Source organism: Schistocerca gregaria, chromosome 4, assembly GCF_023897955.1.
Source record: "Schistocerca gregaria isolate iqSchGreg1 chromosome 4, iqSchGreg1.2, whole genome shotgun sequence".
Lineage (NCBI taxonomy): Eukaryota > Metazoa > Arthropoda > Insecta > Orthoptera > Acrididae > Schistocerca > Schistocerca gregaria.
The window spans coordinates 220776488-220796392 of NC_064923.1; the positions used below are offsets into that span (position 1 = coordinate 220776488).

At 39.2% G+C, this 19905-nt stretch overlaps 1 protein-coding gene and 1 long non-coding RNA gene across 2 annotated transcripts in view; one reads left to right on the forward strand and one right to left on the reverse strand.

The window, feature by feature from the left end:
* LOC126267121 (nitric oxide synthase-interacting protein homolog) overlaps positions 1-4945 on the forward strand; it is a 49221-nt gene extending 44276 nt beyond the window's left edge. Inside the window, exons 6-8 of the mRNA XM_049972036.1 lie at positions 1551-1738; positions 4404-4512; positions 4596-4945. Of these exons, the coding sequence (XP_049827993.1) occupies positions 1551-1738; positions 4404-4512; positions 4596-4667 (369 nt within the window). The 3' untranslated portion in view covers positions 4668-4945. The remainder of the gene's footprint in view (positions 1-1550; positions 1739-4403; positions 4513-4595) is intronic.
* Positions 211-19903, reverse strand: LOC126267122 (uncharacterized). The gene is made up of 2 exons (XR_007548960.1): positions 19784-19903; positions 211-846 (listed from the first exon to the last, which is right to left on the reverse strand). It is a non-coding gene; the product is annotated as an uncharacterized LOC126267122 (long non-coding RNA).
* Between the last annotated feature and the right edge of the window lie 2 nt (positions 19904-19905).

Genomic DNA, 19905 nt, shown 5'->3' on the forward strand with positions numbered 1-19905 from the left:
CCAACTACTATTTCATATTCAAAGTCTGTTAATTCCTGTTGTGTGGCCATAATTGTGGCAGAAACCTTTTTACATTAATCAATTGAGTACAAATGACTAACCTTGTGAATGCGATACTACCACCATTTGTATATGTAATTTTTAAGAACATTTCTTGTGGAGAAACAGGAATCTGGCTAAAAGTACTTTACAAATGGATTACAAACAGTCTCGACCACAGTGAAACATTTATTTCAGTGGTTACCAGATTTGATCATTATATGACCATCCTCAGATGTTTATACTGAAGTATGGGCACAGAATGCATTTAGAGGGTTGTCTGATAATAGCAGTAATATATGAAATACATCATGTATAACAAATATTAAAAGAAGAAATTATACCCTGATGGTAGGCAGTGGCGGTGAACGGAGCAGATGTTATGACTCCATGAATGTCAACTGCTAAGGAGAGATACATAATTGATGCTTAAATACGCAGTGCTTCACCAGTGCACACTGAATTACATTACCAAAAGCCAGTCAGGCATACAGTACATAAAACAGTTGTTACAATAAGGTATATACAGAATAGTTACACAAAAGCTAATAACAAATGAAGAAATATATATTTTACATTATATAAAGCAACTGCTATAGACAGAATTTAGTCAATATGTGAAAAAATATATAAGAGAGATAGCCAATCATATTTGATTGTGGGATCACCTATAGCCATCTGTGGGGATTGATCAAAAACTCGAAGATTGTATGCCAGCAAAGACAATGGTGAAGTGATTCCAGTGGTTCCGATGAAGACGGCATTGTCCTGTTGATGTGTGCCACCCAGCAGAATACAGTTCCAGAGCTGCAAAATTTACTGGATGTTAAATACATACTGGCATGTAGGCTGCCGTGTAGAAATGTTTGAAAACTAAGCTGCAAGAAAAATGTTGGCGATTAGACCACAAAAAGTCCTTTTCCATCACCACAATGCACCAGCATACACCTCAGCAATTGTGGTTGCAAAATTAATGGAAATAGGATTCCAGCTCATTTCACATCCCCCCCTGTTCTCCAGACTTGGCTCCCTCGGACTACTATTTGTTCTCCAATTTGAAGAAACGGCTGGCGGGACAAAGATTTTATTCAAACGAGGAGGTGAGTGCAGCACGTGGCAGCATCAATGTACCCCCACCTCCTCCTTGTTTGTTTCCTAAGATGGTTTATAAATGCTTAGGAGCAACCAGGATGGCTCACTTATTCTTAAATCCTTGTTGATCCCTCTTAACATAAGTGTCAAGTGTGTTGTCCTTCTCTGTTACCTCCACCAGTTGATTCCTGTTTTCTCTCTTAAAGAACGAAGCTGTGGTTCCAAAAGCTAAGAGTGCTATCAATTGCTTATTTGTGCATGCTTCTGTTGTCTGCACTAGAATTGCACCTCCTAAAAGGAAGTATTGGTAATATCATCTGCCTCTTTGCGGATTTAACAGATAGTACAATGTGAGTATAGTTAAGATTGCTATGTGATAGGATAATACTCTGTATCTAATTTGTATATTGTCTATACAGGATAAAACTATTTACTGCCCTATAAGTGGCAAGCCACTGAGGGTCAAGGACCTCATTAACGTAAAATTTAAAGAAGTGAATGATCCTGATGACAAGAAACCACTTGTTGTCAAAAAAAGTCGATATATGTGTGCTGTTACTCATGATGTCCTGAGTAATTCTGTCCCTTGTGCTGTTATTAGAACAACGTAAGTACCTTTTTTATGTTTTAAAGAGAACTTATTGAAAGACATAATTTGCTTTAGAAGTATAATTTGTACACTCTCTGCTCTTAGTACCACTCACTAATCTATAGACTAAGAGTCGATTTAGTCTCTCATTTCACTTCACCTCCTTGATGGTATTACTTGGTTTACATAGTACAGATATTGAATACCTGATTCTTCCTGCAGCTACATGTGCACTACAATCTGCAAGAGCACATGGGGGGGGGGGGGGGGGGGGGGTGTTAACATTGTTAACATATTACTTTTGTGGAAGCAGAGTGGAGTAGAAGAGTAAACACAATTACCTACAAAATAAAACTGAAGCAAACTATTTAAAACTTTTGTTTATTTGTCATAAAATGTGCTAATAGTATATTTTTATGATAAATATACACTACTGACAGGGTTTTTATGTGAGAAAGTATACACAGACTAGGCCCACTGATGAAGTGCAACACAGAGACTGTATTTTCAGCATCAGGACACACAAGTAGCATCATTACCAGTTCCGATTTCTTAGCAGGTTGTCACAGGATGATCCGTTTAAAAAGAAAGAAAATGGGATAGTAAAATACTAAGAAAATAAGCTACAAATCAAACTCACTTTTATACAAAACTATAAACACTTGAATAATTTGTCAACTGAGAGGAGCCAAAAGGGGTGCTTGCAGTGTGAACATATCTGCACTCTGGTTATTGGAACTGATGGCTACCAATAACTGTTTAACAGTGTAAAATAAGTAGCTCTTAAATCATTAAGATAAAATTTAAAATACTCACAGTATAATATAGACTGTTAGAGAAAGCCTTTGTCAAAGTCAAAACTAGCACACACTTGCATAACTACTGGTGTAGATAAGCTACATGTATACTAGAAGCAGGGTAGATGCCATTTTTGTCAGGTGCGATTCACATCTATAGTTGGAGTCGCAAAAGATGGCAGTCGAATTTAGGCTTATCTGTACACCTATGCCATGCATTCTCCAACAGGCAATGAACATTCAGTAGTGTTCTGCTTTCAATGTCGTAGCCAGTGAGAGCATTAAATGTGATTGTAGCGAGTTATTTTGTGAATTTTTATTCCGTTTGATGCGATTTGACATCGTTGATGGTGGTAGTAAGTGACAAATTCTACATAGGCAAGTGAGAGGCATAATTTGCAAGATACAATACATTCTTCAAGCACAGAGCAGATGTATATGCATACCGCAGTTGTTGCTTGGAACTGGCAACAAGACAATTCCCATTTGTGCCTGAACTGCATTAAATGCCACTGTCCGTGAATCAGACTATAGCAAACTAGTTTCTGTGGGTCATGCATATACACTAAACAGCCAGTATGAAATAAGTGATGAATCAAGCCACTGTTAGAAAAGTGCAAGCTGTTAAAAAAAGAAAATAACCTTGACAAAGGCGAAAATCAGGGATGAGGCATCATAACAGATAAAAAAGTTTCAAAAAAAAGGCTTTCTTATTGAAATCATGTTGTTCTTTATACAGCAGATGTGGATTTTTTTTATTAATAAAAATTAAGCTCTTTAGTTGTATCCAAGTGGCATCCTTTAGGAGGTGCCAATGAAGTTGAGTACAAGACATAATTTATGCCCATGCTAATATGTTCATTGGAGACCTGGACAGTGACAAGAAGAGAGGAGAATAGAATCATAGTCAGTAAAATGAAGTTTCTAAGACGTATGTTAGGGAAAAAGAGGAGAGGCACAGTGAGAAATGAAGATTTTAGGAATGAAATTGGAGTACAAAAGCTGATGAGAGAATTGAGAACAACAGTTTAAAATTGTATGGACATCTAAAGAAAGTAGAAGATGGAAGAATGTGAAAAGGAATAATGAAGACCAAGTTCTAGGATAAGAGGAAGTCCTAGAAAAAGAAGGAATAACTCTCTTAGACAAGTTTAAGGGGAAGGAATTTGGACTGGAACTGAACAGTTATAGAAAAAGAATGGTGGAAATAAGGGGGAAAATGGAGAACCAGGTCTGATACTGGATACAGGGGAAATGAAGACAATGATACCCAGAAGCTGATTTGTGCATCCCTCTTTATGTCAACTTTTTAAAAATGAGAACTATAAACTTTTTGGCTATTGTCTATTTTGCCTTCCACCCCCCCCCCCCCCCCTCACTTACAAGTAGTATCTCCTCAAGTGCAAGTTTTTCTGTTGAATTAATTTCCTGTTAAATTAGCTTGTGCATTGCTTCATCTTAAACATTCTGTTTTTTGTATTTGTTTTAAATCAGTACAGATCAAAGAAAAAAGAAAAGGCAGCCATTTGTTTTTACAATATTTCTGTAACCAGAGGATTTTCTCTTCTTGAATGCATCAGCTATAATCAGTAGTAGCAGAGGTTCCTGCGATATTCAGCAATTTAAAGATGACGAGTACAACAATCTATCGTTTCAGATCATTATGCCTTTTACATAAGGAACTAAAAAAATCCTAAACAAGTTAACCTTCTTGCGTCATCACTTGCAGCACTTTTGTAACTGTTTTACTAACTTGACAGATTATGTCTGAAATTTGAAAACTGTTTTAAGCTTCACAAACAGAAATAACATTTAGGACATAATATTTTTTTGCTGACACTCTTAGGTTTTGTAATTTTAGTAATGATTCTATGTTATATGTGCAGGGGAGATGTGGTAACAATGGAATGTGTTGAGAAGATAATTAAGAAAGACTGGCTTCACCCACTGACCAATGAAAAACTCACAGAAAAGGATATTATTCCAATGCAACGGGTTAGTTTACTGTTAAACTTTTTTGTTCATGCAAATTTGATAGCAAAAATTGTTATTTAATGGTGGTCATTATCTCGTTTCAGGGTGGAACAGGATATTCTATTACTAATGATAAACTGCAAGGGAAGCACGAACGACCAGTCTTACAGGCATAAGGAAAGGTTTATCTTGTCCATATTTTCTATTTTGGTGAAGAAGGCCAATGATGATTCTTTAAACCATGTTTAAAATAGACATGTTCAGTTTTTTTTCTTTTTGAAGCAGTGGTTTTCTAAATGTTACAGGTACCATGAGTTCTTCGTTCTAGTACTAATTAAAATTTTGTAAGAGTGAAATTTTACATTTATAGTTTGTAGATAGCTATATTTTCCAGTAATTTTCCTGTAAAACTTTCTCATGATGGTAATAAAGATATTCTTTTTATTGCTTCAAATGGCAAGTTTTGCATGGCTACATTTTATTGCATATCGGCATGTGTTTGTATTACATTTATATCGTTATTGTGCATGTGTAGGTATAGTACGTCATTTCAAACTCATACGGAATTAATCTTTTTGCCTTTCATTTAAATTATCTCTTAAGATGCATCCATATGATTCATTCCTCTGTTCAATTTCAGGCATGTGCCTGAAGCTGTCAGCAGTGTAATAAAAGCTTGTACTTTGCATAAGTGCGATTTGTCACAAATATATTGCGCTTATCAAAAGAAAGTAGCTTTCTTTCCTTGTTGGGTGTCTTGTATGCTGTTCTAGGACAACAGTCAAGTATGATGAGCCTGTGTTCAAAGTGTACATATCTGTAATTGTATTTTCTTGAGTGCTTTTCACCAGAGTCGACTATTGACAGAAAATACCAATAACACTACTTGCTTATTCTGGAGGTACACTCTTCAAGATTATAAAAATATGAGGGCTGACAATTTAATAGATTTCTAATTAATACAATTAACACTTTGCCATCCGGTGACACCACAGTGGTGTTGTGCGCGAAATAGCGGTCAATGGCCAGCGACACCACAGTGGTGTCATGAGCGTAGTACCGCGCAGTGGCCGGTGACAACACTTTAGTATCTTTTTCATTCTGTTGGTGTTTTGTTTAGGCAACAATAAGTTACACACACCAACAAGTATTTGTGCACTTTCATCGTGGCAGACGAAAGAGACGATACAATTATTTACGATGAATGCGCGGATGTCTTGTCTGACGTTCCGGACGACTTGGCAGATTGGGAAGACTACACTGGATATCAAAATAATGAAAATGAAGCAGGATCATTGGAAGATAGTGAAATAGGTCCAAGAAGAATTCGGGGAGTGCTACAGTTGCCAACTGATTCTGTTGAATCAGACGAAGAAGACAGACTATGATTTACTGAGGATCAATAATAAATTTGAAGGATCTCCGGGACCACACACGTTTCCCAAAGATACACAGAGCGTCGTGGATAACGTAGAATTATATATTGGGAAAATCTATTTGAATATATTAGCAATGAGACCAACAAGTATTAAAGTCAAAATTGCAATAGAAGGAAACTGGATTTTAAAAAATGCCAAATTTGTCGACGTTATGGGACCTGAACTTAGAAAAATGGTCTGGCTTGCTATCCTTATGGGAACTGTAAGAAAAGCAAGGATCGGTGATTATTGGTCAATGAATCTGTTGATACACACACCGGTATTTTGCAAAACCATGTCCCGCAACCGATTCAGACAAATATAATAATTTTTACAGTTTTCCGACAACAACAATAAACCGGATCATGCCGACTGGCATTTCAAAGTGCAATTCGTAATTATTTTTCCAAAAAGTTTTAACGAAATCTTTAATCTAAGTCAAAACATCTCTATTGATAAAGGAATGATACTGTGGCGAGGGCAATTAAATTTTAAAGTTTACAATCCGTTGAAAATTACAAAATATGGCATACACATTTGGATGCTGTGTGATTAGAGTACGGGATACATTTCCTCATTCAAGATATATTCCAATACTGGACAATCTTTAGCAAAAACAGTGATGGCACTATTGACAGCTTCTTATGGAAAGTGGAATCACCTCTACATGGATAATTATTATAACAGTGTAGAACTTGCAGAGAAGTTACTTGAAAAGAAAATTTGAGTTTGTGGAACGATGCGGCAAAATAGAGGATTTCCGGAAAAATTAAAGCACACACAAGTCAGTGTGTTTGAAGCTTGTTATCAATGGGAAGGTGACAGCGGCCAGCGACAAGCCAAGAAATCCGAATTAGCACTGCGGGCGCCAAGCAAATAAATTTTAACAAGACTTGTGGACGGCAAAGTGTTAGAAGGCTAATAAACTGAGAAAAACATTATGAATGGTTATTTTAAATAAAGTCGTTAACATGGAAAAGCATTACAAACAAAAAATCCATTTTTTCTTTGTACTGAGCAGTTTTTTATGAACTTTCAAAGTTTTTCCAGGTTGAGATCATTTCCGAGTGGCATAGGCACTAATAAATGGTGCTCTAATAAATAAAATAAATAATAAATGAAATAAAACAAATGAAATCATTCCTGAATTTCCCATTGTTTTAAATAATGTTCTCCTGTTAGTTTTGTACATCTGAAAATAGTATTGAAAACAGTTTCATTACATGAGAAGTTCAAATAAACTGGTAATGAAGAAGTCTCATTTACAGTTTCAGAATTTTTTGTTGTCAGGTATGTAATTAGTAGCTCCAACTTACAAGTGAATAATTGGTTTTTCAGTATGGCAACATTGTGGCCAGCCTTAATCACTCTAGAAATAAATTGGCTAGAGAAGCACATTATTAGTTTTTCCAACAGATCACCAAAATCTTGGACCCACATTTAATATGATTTGCAAAAACACTAAGGCAATGAATAGATGCTATAGCATTCATTTCATGTGTCTAGCCAGTTTTGACACTTGCACTTTTGTTCCTCTACATGTACACTAGTTCATTAGAAAAGAGGCACCATCTGGATATAATGGTAAAGCAGTTTGGTTGACAGCATTCTTAAATTTTGCTATGAACATGAGATTTAGAGAGACATATTATTAAGTGTTAATTTTTTGTGTAGTGCTTGACCCTAGTATTTCCCAGAAAGTAAACTGAAGATCTGGCCAGTGGTGCAGCACCATCATGCTATATAATGGTACACATTGGTATTTTTACAAGCATTGTCAAACACATGTATTTATGGCAGGTAAACCAATGAGATGGTGTGCCAATAATAGTGTTATAGTGTTATCATGTTAGTAACACAGCATCATGTCTTCTTCAGATGACAATGATGTTTGGCTTCAGTCAACATAATCAACAAAAGTTGAAAAGACTTCATTGGGTTCCTCTTTCTTGTCGTCCTGTAATCCAACTTGGTGTGGATTCCAGAGAATCAAACAGTACTCAGGAATAAGTCACACTTATGTTCTGTATGCGGTATGCTTTGTAAATGAGCTATGCTTTCCTGAAATTCAAACTCGCCCTTATAATTCTCTTTCTCCATAGTGTGTTAGTTGTTTCAGATACATATGGATATTCTTATTGATTGACTCTGGAGAATATGGCTTCAGTAGTGATGGGAGTGGAGAAACCTCTCTCGCTAAACTATCAATTGTAGGCGACCTCCCGCTTTCAGAACCTACACCTCTGCTGCAAGATGACTGCAAATTTCTGTGTTATTTTGCTGCAGATAAAGCTCTTCTCATTGTAAGCTAAAAAGGAAAAGAACAAAATTAATTACTGATTATCTAGGGAAGAAGTCTGTAGAATGTTCTTTTGGTATATTGATGTTGAGTTACAGATGTTGGATACTTCAGTAAATTGTGATGTGAATAAAACTGATGTGGTTGTTCAGTGTATTAGTGTGTTACATAGATTTATGTTCATTCATGTGGTTCATATTCTAAGGCATCTGTGCAGCACAATGTAGACCAATCTACTGAGAACTCATTATACCAGCAGTGACCTACAAACAATTCTAAATGTATATAAATCAGCTCTGTAGATTTATTCTTAGCCTCAATAGAGTATGTTGTATGTAACAATTATGAAAAGGGTAGAATACTACTCACTGTGAAGATGACGCATTGAGTTGCAGACCGACACAACAAAAAGACTTTCATGCTGAGCTTTTGGCCAAAGCCTACTTCAGAAAAGAAAGGAAAAAAAACACACACACACACACACACACACACACACACACACACACACACACGTACACAGTGGAACTTTGCATAACAAGCATAGTTCATTCCAGAATCTTACCAGCAGTGCGAAACACTCATTAAGTGAAAGAATTTATCCCATATAAATTAACGTAAAGTATGGTAATGCGTTCCATGCAGAAAAGTACTAAAACTTTTATCGTATTCATGCCATTTATTCAAAGAGTACATATACAGTATTATATACTTTATGATTTATGATACATAATTTACTAGGAGGCTACCTATAGTCATTTGTTTCTGCCGATACTTCAACACTTGGTGAAAATGCAACACAGCATTATTATCAAATAAATTTATAGCCCACGTGGCTACTGCTTTATTTGGGTGGTGATCTTCAGTATACGATGCAGTTGATTCCCATGCTTTCAGCATATCTCTTACTGTGCCAGAAGATTGCTGCTTTGCTATTAACTCCCATGCTCGTGGCCAAAGACACAATCACGTTGACTATAGGCTCCACAGGTACTCACTCAGATGCCTCAGAGTCACATTCGACAACACATTCTGGCCAAAGCTTCTTCCAAACAGAAGTGAGGGTTCTCCTGGTAATCCCTTCCCACACCTTTTTGATCATTTTGATGCAGGGAACGATGTTGAAATGATATTTCCAAAACCGAGAGAGAGAGAGAGATTGGTAGCTTCAGTCAGCTCAAAGCAATGTTCAATGAGTGCTTTAGTGTAGAGCTTCTTAAAGTTAGAAATAATTTGCTGGTCCATAGGCTGGAGTAGTGGAGTGATTTTGGGAGCCAGAAATTGGATCTTGATGAATTGATAAAATTCGTCAAGGAGGTGTTTTGTATGCCTGGAGAATGGACAGGAGCATTGCCCATAAAAAGCAAGACATGGAGTGGCAGATTTACCTAAAGTAAATATTTTTTCATAGAAGGACCAAACACTTCATTGATAGAATCACAAAAAAGGTCACTTGTCACCCAAGCCTTGTTGTGGGACTTGCTACTTTGGACTTTACACTTTTTGTAAGCTCATTGAGTTTCTGAATGGCAAACAAGCAGCAGTTTAATTTTCAAATTGCCTCTTGCATTGGCACAGAATAGCAACGTGGATGGTCTTTCGTTGGCTTGTGACTGGGCAGCGCAGTCTCCTCTGCTGTTATAAAGGTACTCTTCAGCATCTTTTATAGTATAGTCCTGTCTCATCACGATTAAAAACCTGTTGTGGCAGATAACCCTCAGAATCTACGAGCATCTTGAATTTGCTGATTAAGTTCTCTGCTACCTTTGTTTCAGAGCTGGTTGCTTCACTGTGCCTCACAATGCTGTGGATGTGGTTCTTCTCTTAAACTTCTCAAACCACCCATGGCTTCCCTTAAACACTTCTTCGGCTGCTGCTGATCCTGGTGTCTTCTTAACAGGCTCGGTGAAAATCATTCTCGCCTTCTCACAAATGATGTTCTCATTAATAGTGTCACCCTGCAATTGCTTTTCATTCATCCATATAAGGAGCAATCTTTTGACATCGCCCAGAATATGAAACTGTTTCTTAGATACTCTTGTCACTCCCTTTGAAACATCCATCTCCTTAATCTTTCCCTTATTCTTGAAGATGGTGCAAATAGTTGATGTACACCGATTGTATGTGCATGCTAAATCAGCAGTGCTCACACCACATTCACACTATTCAATGGTTTTACATTTCATTTCTAAGGTCATTTTCTTTCTCTTGTGTTTGTCTTGTGTGGCTTTATCTTCAGAAACATTTCTAAGAAGAGTATGAAAATTTGCACATAAAAAAAACACTGTGTGAACTCAAGTTTCGAAAAATGTGTGATCACAAAGCTGCATTAAGATGGTAGCATAAAGAATGCTAAAACCAGACTGCAGTATGTACTAAAGACTTCGTTCATATGCTGCTTCCAACAACAAAAGGTGCTCACATTGTTGAAGGTTTCCTCTGCTGTGCTCGAACGGCTGGTGACGACGTACTAAATTGCCATCACTCATTACACAAAACGTCACTTGATAAGGGAGTAATTTTTGTACAGTTTGTTGTTCTTCTGGGTAGAGACGTGAATTCTACTTCACTTGGCAGTGTGTCCCTCTTGCTGTAATTTGCACACTATTTGCTTTCATGAATTTAATATTTTGCTCTGACAGTCTTTTCATCAGGAGTGTGACTCCCTTTGCCTTCTCATTAGAAATAATTTTAACAGCAAGCTGTCATAGCAGACAGTGAAGGCATTTTTCTATGACCACTTTCTGTGTTTGCACTGAGTGGTAACAACATGTACTACTTTTACCTATTTATAGTCCTTATGGCATGAAAAAATCCCTGATAATCAAAGTGTGTTCTGCACGACTGCTTCATGTGTCTTATGCGACAAATCTTGTAACAAAATTTTCTTTACACTTCTTTGGCAATGTCTCATTGTTGCTGCAGTGGTAGGCAGCTATGGCTTTCCGTCACTGTTGCAGTAGCCATTTTCACTTTGCTGTTGAAAGGTGGAAACAGAGTTGCTGGCTATCGGAGGTCATTTATCGCCGTATGGAGTTTAGATAAGTGAGCAAGTGAGTTTCCGCTGAGGCCAGTTCTATGGTTTGCTTTATCAAATAAAACGAACTCACTAGAAAGACAGTTGTATTTACACACTTAGTAGTGACAAAATTACATCAACAGTATTTTGTAATATTTATCCTCCTTTGTTTTGTCTGCACTACTTGAAAATGAGCTCCAAAACTATACGATCTGTCATAAGATTATCTGCACCTACTCTCCATTAGTGCACATGGTACTCAGCAACAATAGAAACTGAATTTATTTATTGTACTAACAGGACATCAGAAGGCAGATCCAGCACACCACCATTCTGTTGTTGAATGTCCCATGCAGCGATGCAAGTAATAATTTTTATATGTTAATTAGTTGATAGCAACTAGTGTTCTGAAAAATAAATTTGTGGTAAAGCCATTAGTTTTACCAGACGAAAAATTTAGAGTAGATTGAACTGAAATATATTAGCCTTTATACAAAATAATTGTATGTTTATGTAATAAAAATAGTTGTTAAAATTATCCTTGGTATCATAATTTCTGCTTTCTCCTCTTTCAATGTGTAGTTTCCTATTTTTCTAGTTATTGTTTGATCTTTTCAACTCATCCCTCAAAAACTTTTTATGGAAGCCTTTTAACAACTTGCATTCACATACCTTTGCTAATATCAGTACAGTGTGCACAACATTCTTAGCACCTTTAATCTGAGAGTGCCTTTACTGCTATATTGAATTTTCCATTGCATCTTTACGGTTCAAAAAGTGACTTATGTTTAATTTAATTTCAAACTGCAGGAACAAGTGCAAAGGACACATGTGAAGTGGGCAATTGTAGTGAAGGCACCTCTGTACTAAAATTTAGTTAGTTATCAACCAATAACGTTAGCTGTGCAGGAGCATTGTCTTGCAGCAACCTCCAGATTTCCCTTCTCTATTTTACTGACATTTCATATTGTGTTACAGTGGCAGTAGAGGATGTCCATATCACCTTTCTTGCAAATTTGCCTGCTGGAATGAATTTGTGACACCTTTATAAACAAAGCTTTATTCAACAACAGTTTTCTTTCTTTTTTCTACTTAAAAGCTTTACGTCCTTGGAGATGCACTAGTATTCAGTTCAGTGGATGGACATTTTGCTCAGGGATCCAAATCGCTAGTTTTGTAGCCAGTCTCAAGGGTATTATTAGAAAGTTACATTATTCATCAGGTGAATTGTGGGCATTGTCACTGAGCTTCCTTTAGTTCAGTTTTGTTCAAGTGGTGATATTTTTGGAACTAAAACTTATCCATGTTGAAAACATTGTGTATTATGAAACTACCTGGCAAATTATTCAAATCCAGCAACTTGCCTTTCCCAGGCAATGGGTTTACTGACCACATTGGTCACCTTTCTGGCAGTGGATGAGCATTTTACTACAAATCTGTTTCCTTTGAGTGTTTCGCAGTAGCCTGTCTGAATAAAATCTTCTCGGTTTTCAAGTCGCATCAGTTATAATAAAATTCTCAAGCATGCGATGGCCATCTCCACCGTCGAAAGACTGGTGTACACACACACACACACACACACACACACACACACACACACACACACACACACACCTCCGTCCCCTCAATTACTAAACTGATGGTTCCTTGATGCAACGAGATTGGTCATATCAGTCAGTCCCTTCTTTTAGTCCTGTTGTGTCAGAAATTTCTTTTTTCTTTCATTTGTTACTCAACCTTCTCATCTAATCTTCAGCATTCTTTTGTAGCACCACATTTCATATCATCTCTACTTTTGTCATCATCCATTATTTTGCTGCCAAAATGTCAAAACTCACCAACTAATTTGTGTCTCATTTCCTAATCTAATTCCTTCGGCATCACCTGATTTATTTGACCAAACTGCACAACCAAATGCATGTAGAAGCAGAAATGTTTCGGGAAGAAGAGAAAGAGGAAGGAGAAGGAAAAGTATCATTCCATTACCCTCATTTTATTTTTGTTGATATTTCCTTTATCACCTATTTTCAGGACACTATCCATTGTATTTAACAGATCGTTCAAGTCCTTTGATGTCTCTGACAGAATTACATAGACATTGGCAAACCTCAGAGTTTTTATTTTTATCTTCCTGAACTCTAATTCCCTGTCCAAATGTGAACTTGGTTTCCTTTACTGCTTCCTGAATGTAGTGATGGAATAACATCAAGGATAAGTTGCAAATGTGTCTCACTCCCTTTTCAACTACTGCTCCGCTTTGATGTCCCTCAGCTCTTATTACTAGTGTCTGGTTTGTATAAAAGATAACCTTTCGCACCCTGTATTTTATCTCTGCTGACTTAAGTGATTAGAAGTCAGTCAGAATTATAAAAAGCTTCTCCAGGTCTACAAATGCTGTATATGTAGGTTTACCTTATTTAACCTGTTTTCTAGGCTAAATTTTAGTCAGTACAGCCTCAGGCATTCCTGAATTTCTTCAGAAACTAGACTGACCTTCGGGTTCTACCTGTTATTTCCATGGTTCTGTAAATTAGTCACGTCAGTATTTTGCAGTTCATTAAAATACCAAACATGGGAACATATAGCCTAATTGTCCATGGGAAAACAGAAGAACTTCGATATTTTTTATTTTATTTTATTGCACATCTACTTGTATGTTGTGCATAGTATATCAATTTTCTTTTTAACCTCTTCCTATGTGTGATATGGCTGGGAAAGATTTGACACACATGCCATTTTGGTAATTGCCACTACTATTTTGTTTTTACCCTTGATCATAGTTTCCATCATTGTGGAAATTCACGATGCAGGAAGCTAAATTTTAATGAAACCATTTTTCACTAAACATATGTGGTGGAACAGCAACACAAACAACAATCGCCATCTTGTCAAATTTTCTGCCACTTAAAACTTATGTCAAACCGCATCATACATTTGGCAAAAATTGTAAAATTTGACAAAATGTTTGATTGTTTCAGGGCCCTTAAATCTGGATGTCTGGACAGGGTACCTTACTCTCTGTTCCTACAAATCTATTTCAGCTCAGAGATGCAACAAATGCTTGAAATGCAGAAACTTGTTTAATTTGTTGGAAAGGGCATTATATTGCACACCTTTGTTATTTCAAAATGTTTTTGGTTTCATAGGTACCTTCATGGTACCTTTTGGGAGAATTTTGACCTTTTTCCCCCTAAAATATTGAATCACTAACTCTTACATTGTGTTTTGCAGATAACGGCATGGAGGAGAGCCTCGAGAGATTTGGAATATGTCAGGAAATATATTTCTAAAGAAATTATGATTGGCTGTTGGTCTATAGGACATGTCCCAATGTGTTCTTTTGATTAGTATGTCAACACTGGAAATGTTTCCTCAAATTTTCACATATTCAACTACATATTTTCTTTATGTTTCCTTGTGAGTTGTGTAGAAATGATACTTGATGTTCGTGAAGATGAACACAATCGAAATATATCAGCCCTCTACACCAGATTCGACCGTGCCAGATGCTGAGCTTTCATTGCTCTTGTAGTTTACTGTGAAACTCCCCATTTGGCCTTCGTGCAATACAGTGGAGCTTACTCCTTTGTTTGAATCCCTGCAACAACAGCCGAAATCAGTGTTACGACCAAAGATAGGGGCCACTTTGCTATCAGGAGGTCGAACAGGGAGTAGGGGTGATTGATACTGTAGAGTGCCGGGGTGGTAATGAAAGATCATTCAATTAACAATCATTTGTAGGTGAAAGTTTTGCAATCATTCCATCTTCTTTGTGACGCAACCTGGCAGCGACTGTGCAGAGTCCTCACTGCTTGAAAGCATGAGGTGGCATGTCAGTGCCCAGAGAAGAACTTGCTGAAAACAGGTCCTCCATTGCTGCTGCTGCTCCTAATATGACTTCCTCACTGTGAGGAGGTTTGAGTGGAAGTTTGTGGCCTGTTGGCCTTTACTCCCCTGGGAATCTTGTAGGGTCTTCTGTCTATACTTGTTGGATTGAATCTGGACTGGCAAGGAGTGCCAGTGGCCTATTTCTTGGTCTTGTCGATATGACGACTTTTCTTCTTCTTCTTGCTGGTTGCAGCTGGGCTCTGCCTCGGTTGGGATCCCGTAAATACAGATTCCCTCTTTATCAAACTCTCCGTTGACCAGAGAGATGATGATGCAGTGCATTTGCAGCTCTGTGAATATAGGGTAGGAATCAATCAAGTTGAATTCCTCCCTAGAAAGACCTATAAGGCCTTCTGGATACCCAAGTGGGTGATGTGGGAATGGAGGTTTAGGATGGTTGGGTGGAACGAAGGGATAAGGGTTGTCGTGGTGGGGGTATGTGCCATCACGAAGCGACCCAGCGATCTTCTTCGTTACAGCGCTTGCGCTGTACATATCCGGGAGCGGGAGGAATGGAGCTTCTTACCACTCTTCTTCTTGCGCTGCAGCTTCGGTGTCCTCCTTGTGCTGCGTCGCCTCCCCTTCGGCAGGCTCGTCGGTCTGCGTGGCCACCGTCGCGAACTCCTTCTCACGTGAAGGAGTCGTCTGGGTGGCGGTGTCTTCAGTTGTGGCGGGAACTTCTTTGGCTGAGCGAAGCTCCTGTGTCAGCACAGCAATCTGATGCCGAGCATCACCCAGTTCCGCCAGCATGGCCGCCCTCTCTTCCGCCATGGCAGATTTGAAGGCGGACATGGCTTCTTGTACGGCGTCGTTAAGGCGCCTGGTGACGACGTCTTCCGTGCAAGTGACCACCTCTTCGTGTGTGGTGGTCACTTGCTTCTGCGTCTTCTTCTCCGGCCCGCACCAATTTCTCCTGTAGCCGCCGCAGTTGGCGCAGGTACAGGGGGCGTCCTTCTGCTTTTTGCAGTTGCGCGTGTCGTGTGCTTGCGCACACTTCAAGCACGCAACTGCTCCACTGCAGTGCTTGGCGACGTGGCCAAGCTTTTGGCAACGAAAGCACTGCGCTGCCGTCTTCCTCTTCTTCTTGCCGGGTGTCCCTGCTAGCGTGAGCAGCAACTCCGCCAAGGCAGCAGCTTTGCGTCCCCTTCCGCGTCCCGACATCACAAGTGGCAACAGCGACAATCAGCTATGCGTACCTCACCACAACGTGAGCGGGAATGACCGGCGTGAGCGGGAATGACCAGGTCCTCCATTGCCTGTGGTCAGTGCTGAAGCCTCGTTGCAGGAGGATGCGGCAACTGTGCGTCCCCACAGCCTTACATGGCTATGGATTACCATCAGAGCCTCGAATCGTTTAATGAGTGAAGCTGTGCTTAGGCTCGGTCCCTGAAACCTGCATACCCCTGTTGTCGGTTGTTGAGGTAATGTGTAGGCAGGAGACCAGCAGCACCAAGCGCAGCCTGAGTTGTGGTCTCAGCATACAGCCAGTAAAGTGGTACGTGTACTGCCCCAGTAGTGGTGACACAGGCATCTGGTGCCTAAGTTGAACAGCTTGCCATTGGGCAGTTCGTTTCTTCATCCATGGAAGATCAGCTCAGCCCCCATCCTCAGCCATTCACCATTGTGACCAGCTGGACTGCAGCTTAGAGGTCCCCTCCATGGTTGGATGGCAGTGGACTTCAAGTTAGCAGCTGCTTGTAGACACTTGTTTAATTCACCAGAGTATCCTGCAACTTAACACAGTTGGTCTTCCATTGGTATCCCAAATGCAGATGGGATGGTCTAACTCTAAGAATAAGCTTGAGGAGAACAGGCTTTGTAGCAGGCGATGATATGATCTCCCCCCCCCCCCCCCCCCCCCCACCCATCCCAATCAATGCTGATCAGATCAAACATGCTAAATGTGCTCTCTGTTCTGAGACCGACAGTGCTCTCAGCTGCTCTGGTGTTTAACTTCAAGTTTCAGAGTTTTTCCTTGGGCAAAGGTTGCATCATGAGTGAAGTTACTGTATTTAGCCTTGTTGCAGTAGCACATCCTGTCTGTTCCGTACTGTTATTGAAGTGTTGAATCAGTTGCTCTTCGCTTCTCTTTTGCATGGTCTGTTGAAACATGGTCATAGCTTGTGTTGTGGTTGGCAGGAGAGCCAACACCATGTTACTAGAGGAGGTCGAAAGGCACGCGTTTTAGCTCACGCAGGCTGGCATGAGGTCTGGAACAGTACAAGGAAATTAGAATTTAGAAAAACGGACGTAGCTGATGGAATACTTAACTTTAATCCATTAATGACGAACGTCGCTCTTGACGGTACATGATTCACAATATCAATAGTAACTGAATATGGCACCTTGCTAGGTCATAGCAAATGACGTGGCTGAAGGCTATGCTAAACTATCGTCTCGGCAAATGAGAACGTAAGTAGGCAGTAAACCATTGCTAGCAAAGTCAGCTGTACAACTGGGGCGAGTGCTAGCAAGTCTCTCTAGACCTGCCCTGTGGTGGCGCTCGGTCTGCAATGACTGATAGTTGCGACACGTGGGTCCGACGTATATTACCGGACCGCGGCCTATTTAAAGGCTACCAGCTAGCAAGTGTGGTGTCTGGCGGTGACACCACAGCTTGCTTATGCTTCAGGCCCCCATGTTGAAATTTGCTTATGACACGATTGCCTAGCTGGCAGACATGTGCCAGTTGACTGTCTCCATTGGTCTTAACAAAATTTTGCTCCTGCACTAACTTACTATTCTGCTGTGCAACAGCATAAAAAGGAAAGCTTGTCAAGTGTATATGGCTTTTGTATCTAATGCTGAATATATGGGGGTCATTCCAACTTTGGTATATCTTGTGATATTGTGACAACTTAGGATTTCCACAATGCGCATTGAATCGGTAAAGCAGTGTGTATCTGAATATCAACAAAAATAGGATTCCAGCACAGGAGGTCATGGCAAAGGTTGAAATGAAACATTCATTGGAACTCTGTGTAAAGTTATAGTGCAGAAGTACAAATGGAATAAAAATGAACCAAAATCATTTACTGTCCCCAGCGCATCCACACAATATTGTCAGTGTTGGGGAAGACATTGAATGCCATTTGGATTTTCATCAATGTGTGCAACTTGTAGCCAAAATACCATGAGGATAACTGCCCTCTTTGCAAAGCACCTCCCACACAAAGGCTTCTTCAGTTGTGTAATGAGGTCAAAGTCAAATGGAGTGACATTTGGTGATTATGGGGGGGGGGGGGGGGGGGGGGAGGACATCTCACCCTGATCGAAACACACAATTATTGATGGTGCCCACATTGTGGGCTGTAGCATTATTCATGGAGTATGATTGCATTATTCAGCGGTGGTGGATGTTTTCGCTTAAGTGTGCATCACAGATCGTTCAGCAGAAACTTGCAGCAGTGTTGGGTGTTGACAGTATGGCCATCCCTAACAAGTTGACACTCTAGAATACTGTGGCTGTACCACCCACAGTTGCTTGTAGTTCCACATGGCACTGAGTAATAGTGTTTCTGTCAGTGAGAAAGGCAATTTTCATGTATGCTTGTTGCTCCATTCTGCTTACATCCATCTTTTGACATGTTCAAGCCCACACCAAATATTTCAGGTGCTGGTACTGAGCCATTCTCACATGCAGTCGCAATCTGTCATTTGGTTAGTGTGCTGTTTGCTGCAGGCTTTGCCCTGGCTTATGGAATGACCTTCATATAATTGGGTATTACTATGTAGATTTATGTGTAGGCTATTGTGTAAAAATTCTGAATTATGATAAGCTAATATGTGTGTACATTATTATGGTAGAAGACCATATTACTGCTGATACCGTGCAGACCCTACCTTTATTTGTATTTAAGAGTCATCAAGTTTGGAAAACAAATTATCACATGTACCAAGAAATGTCAAGGAAAAATCTATACACTGGGAAACTTTAAGTCTCACAAGTGATGAACTAGAATTAGGTAAACATTTTTTATTTTTGCCCATTGAATAAACTTGAGAAATTATCGAGATTTGACATGAAATTTGTGCTGATTTTGTGGAATATAGAAACTGAAAGGGCAGCAGTCAGAGTAGAACTGAAAAGCGTCTGTGTCAGTAATTAACTTTTTGTGACAGAGGAGAAAAAATAGTTTCATAGCTGATCTTGAATCTAGTCCTGGTCAATTCTTTGGAGCAGTGTAAATACAAAAAAATGCAAATACAATCAAATGTGGCAAATGCAATAAAACACGGCAGAGACATGTAATGGTGAGGTGCCAGAAGGAAGGAAAAAATGATAGCTTACAGCAGACGCAAAGTACAGGAAATGGTTATTAATAATGGAGTAACCGTCGAGATTATAAACAAATTTTTACACGTTGGATGGTGTACTGTGTTGTAGCCACAGGCTATTTTTGGTGATGGTGTTAATAGTATTATTACATTGGTTAGAGAGTAAGGTTTGTGGAAGAGAAAGTTGGATGGAAATTGCGTTGTGTAATTGGCAGATTAAATCACATTTAGAGAACACAGAGGGAGTAAAACTGCATTTTTATCAATTTCATTGTGGAAGATGATTACATTTGTATGAGCTGTAGCCAAAGTGCACCAAGGACAAGAAAATTATGTCCATAGTTTTGCCATGCCTTCGTATTTTTAAAATTGTATCTTAGGCTCATAACGTACCCATATACAGTTTCCTTCGAGCACGTCATACCGGATAATTCGTGGGAAACGTATGCTTACAACGACTCTGTCGTGTAACTTCTGACATGAGGCGTCCTGAACCGCTTGAGCAAGGTCATGGT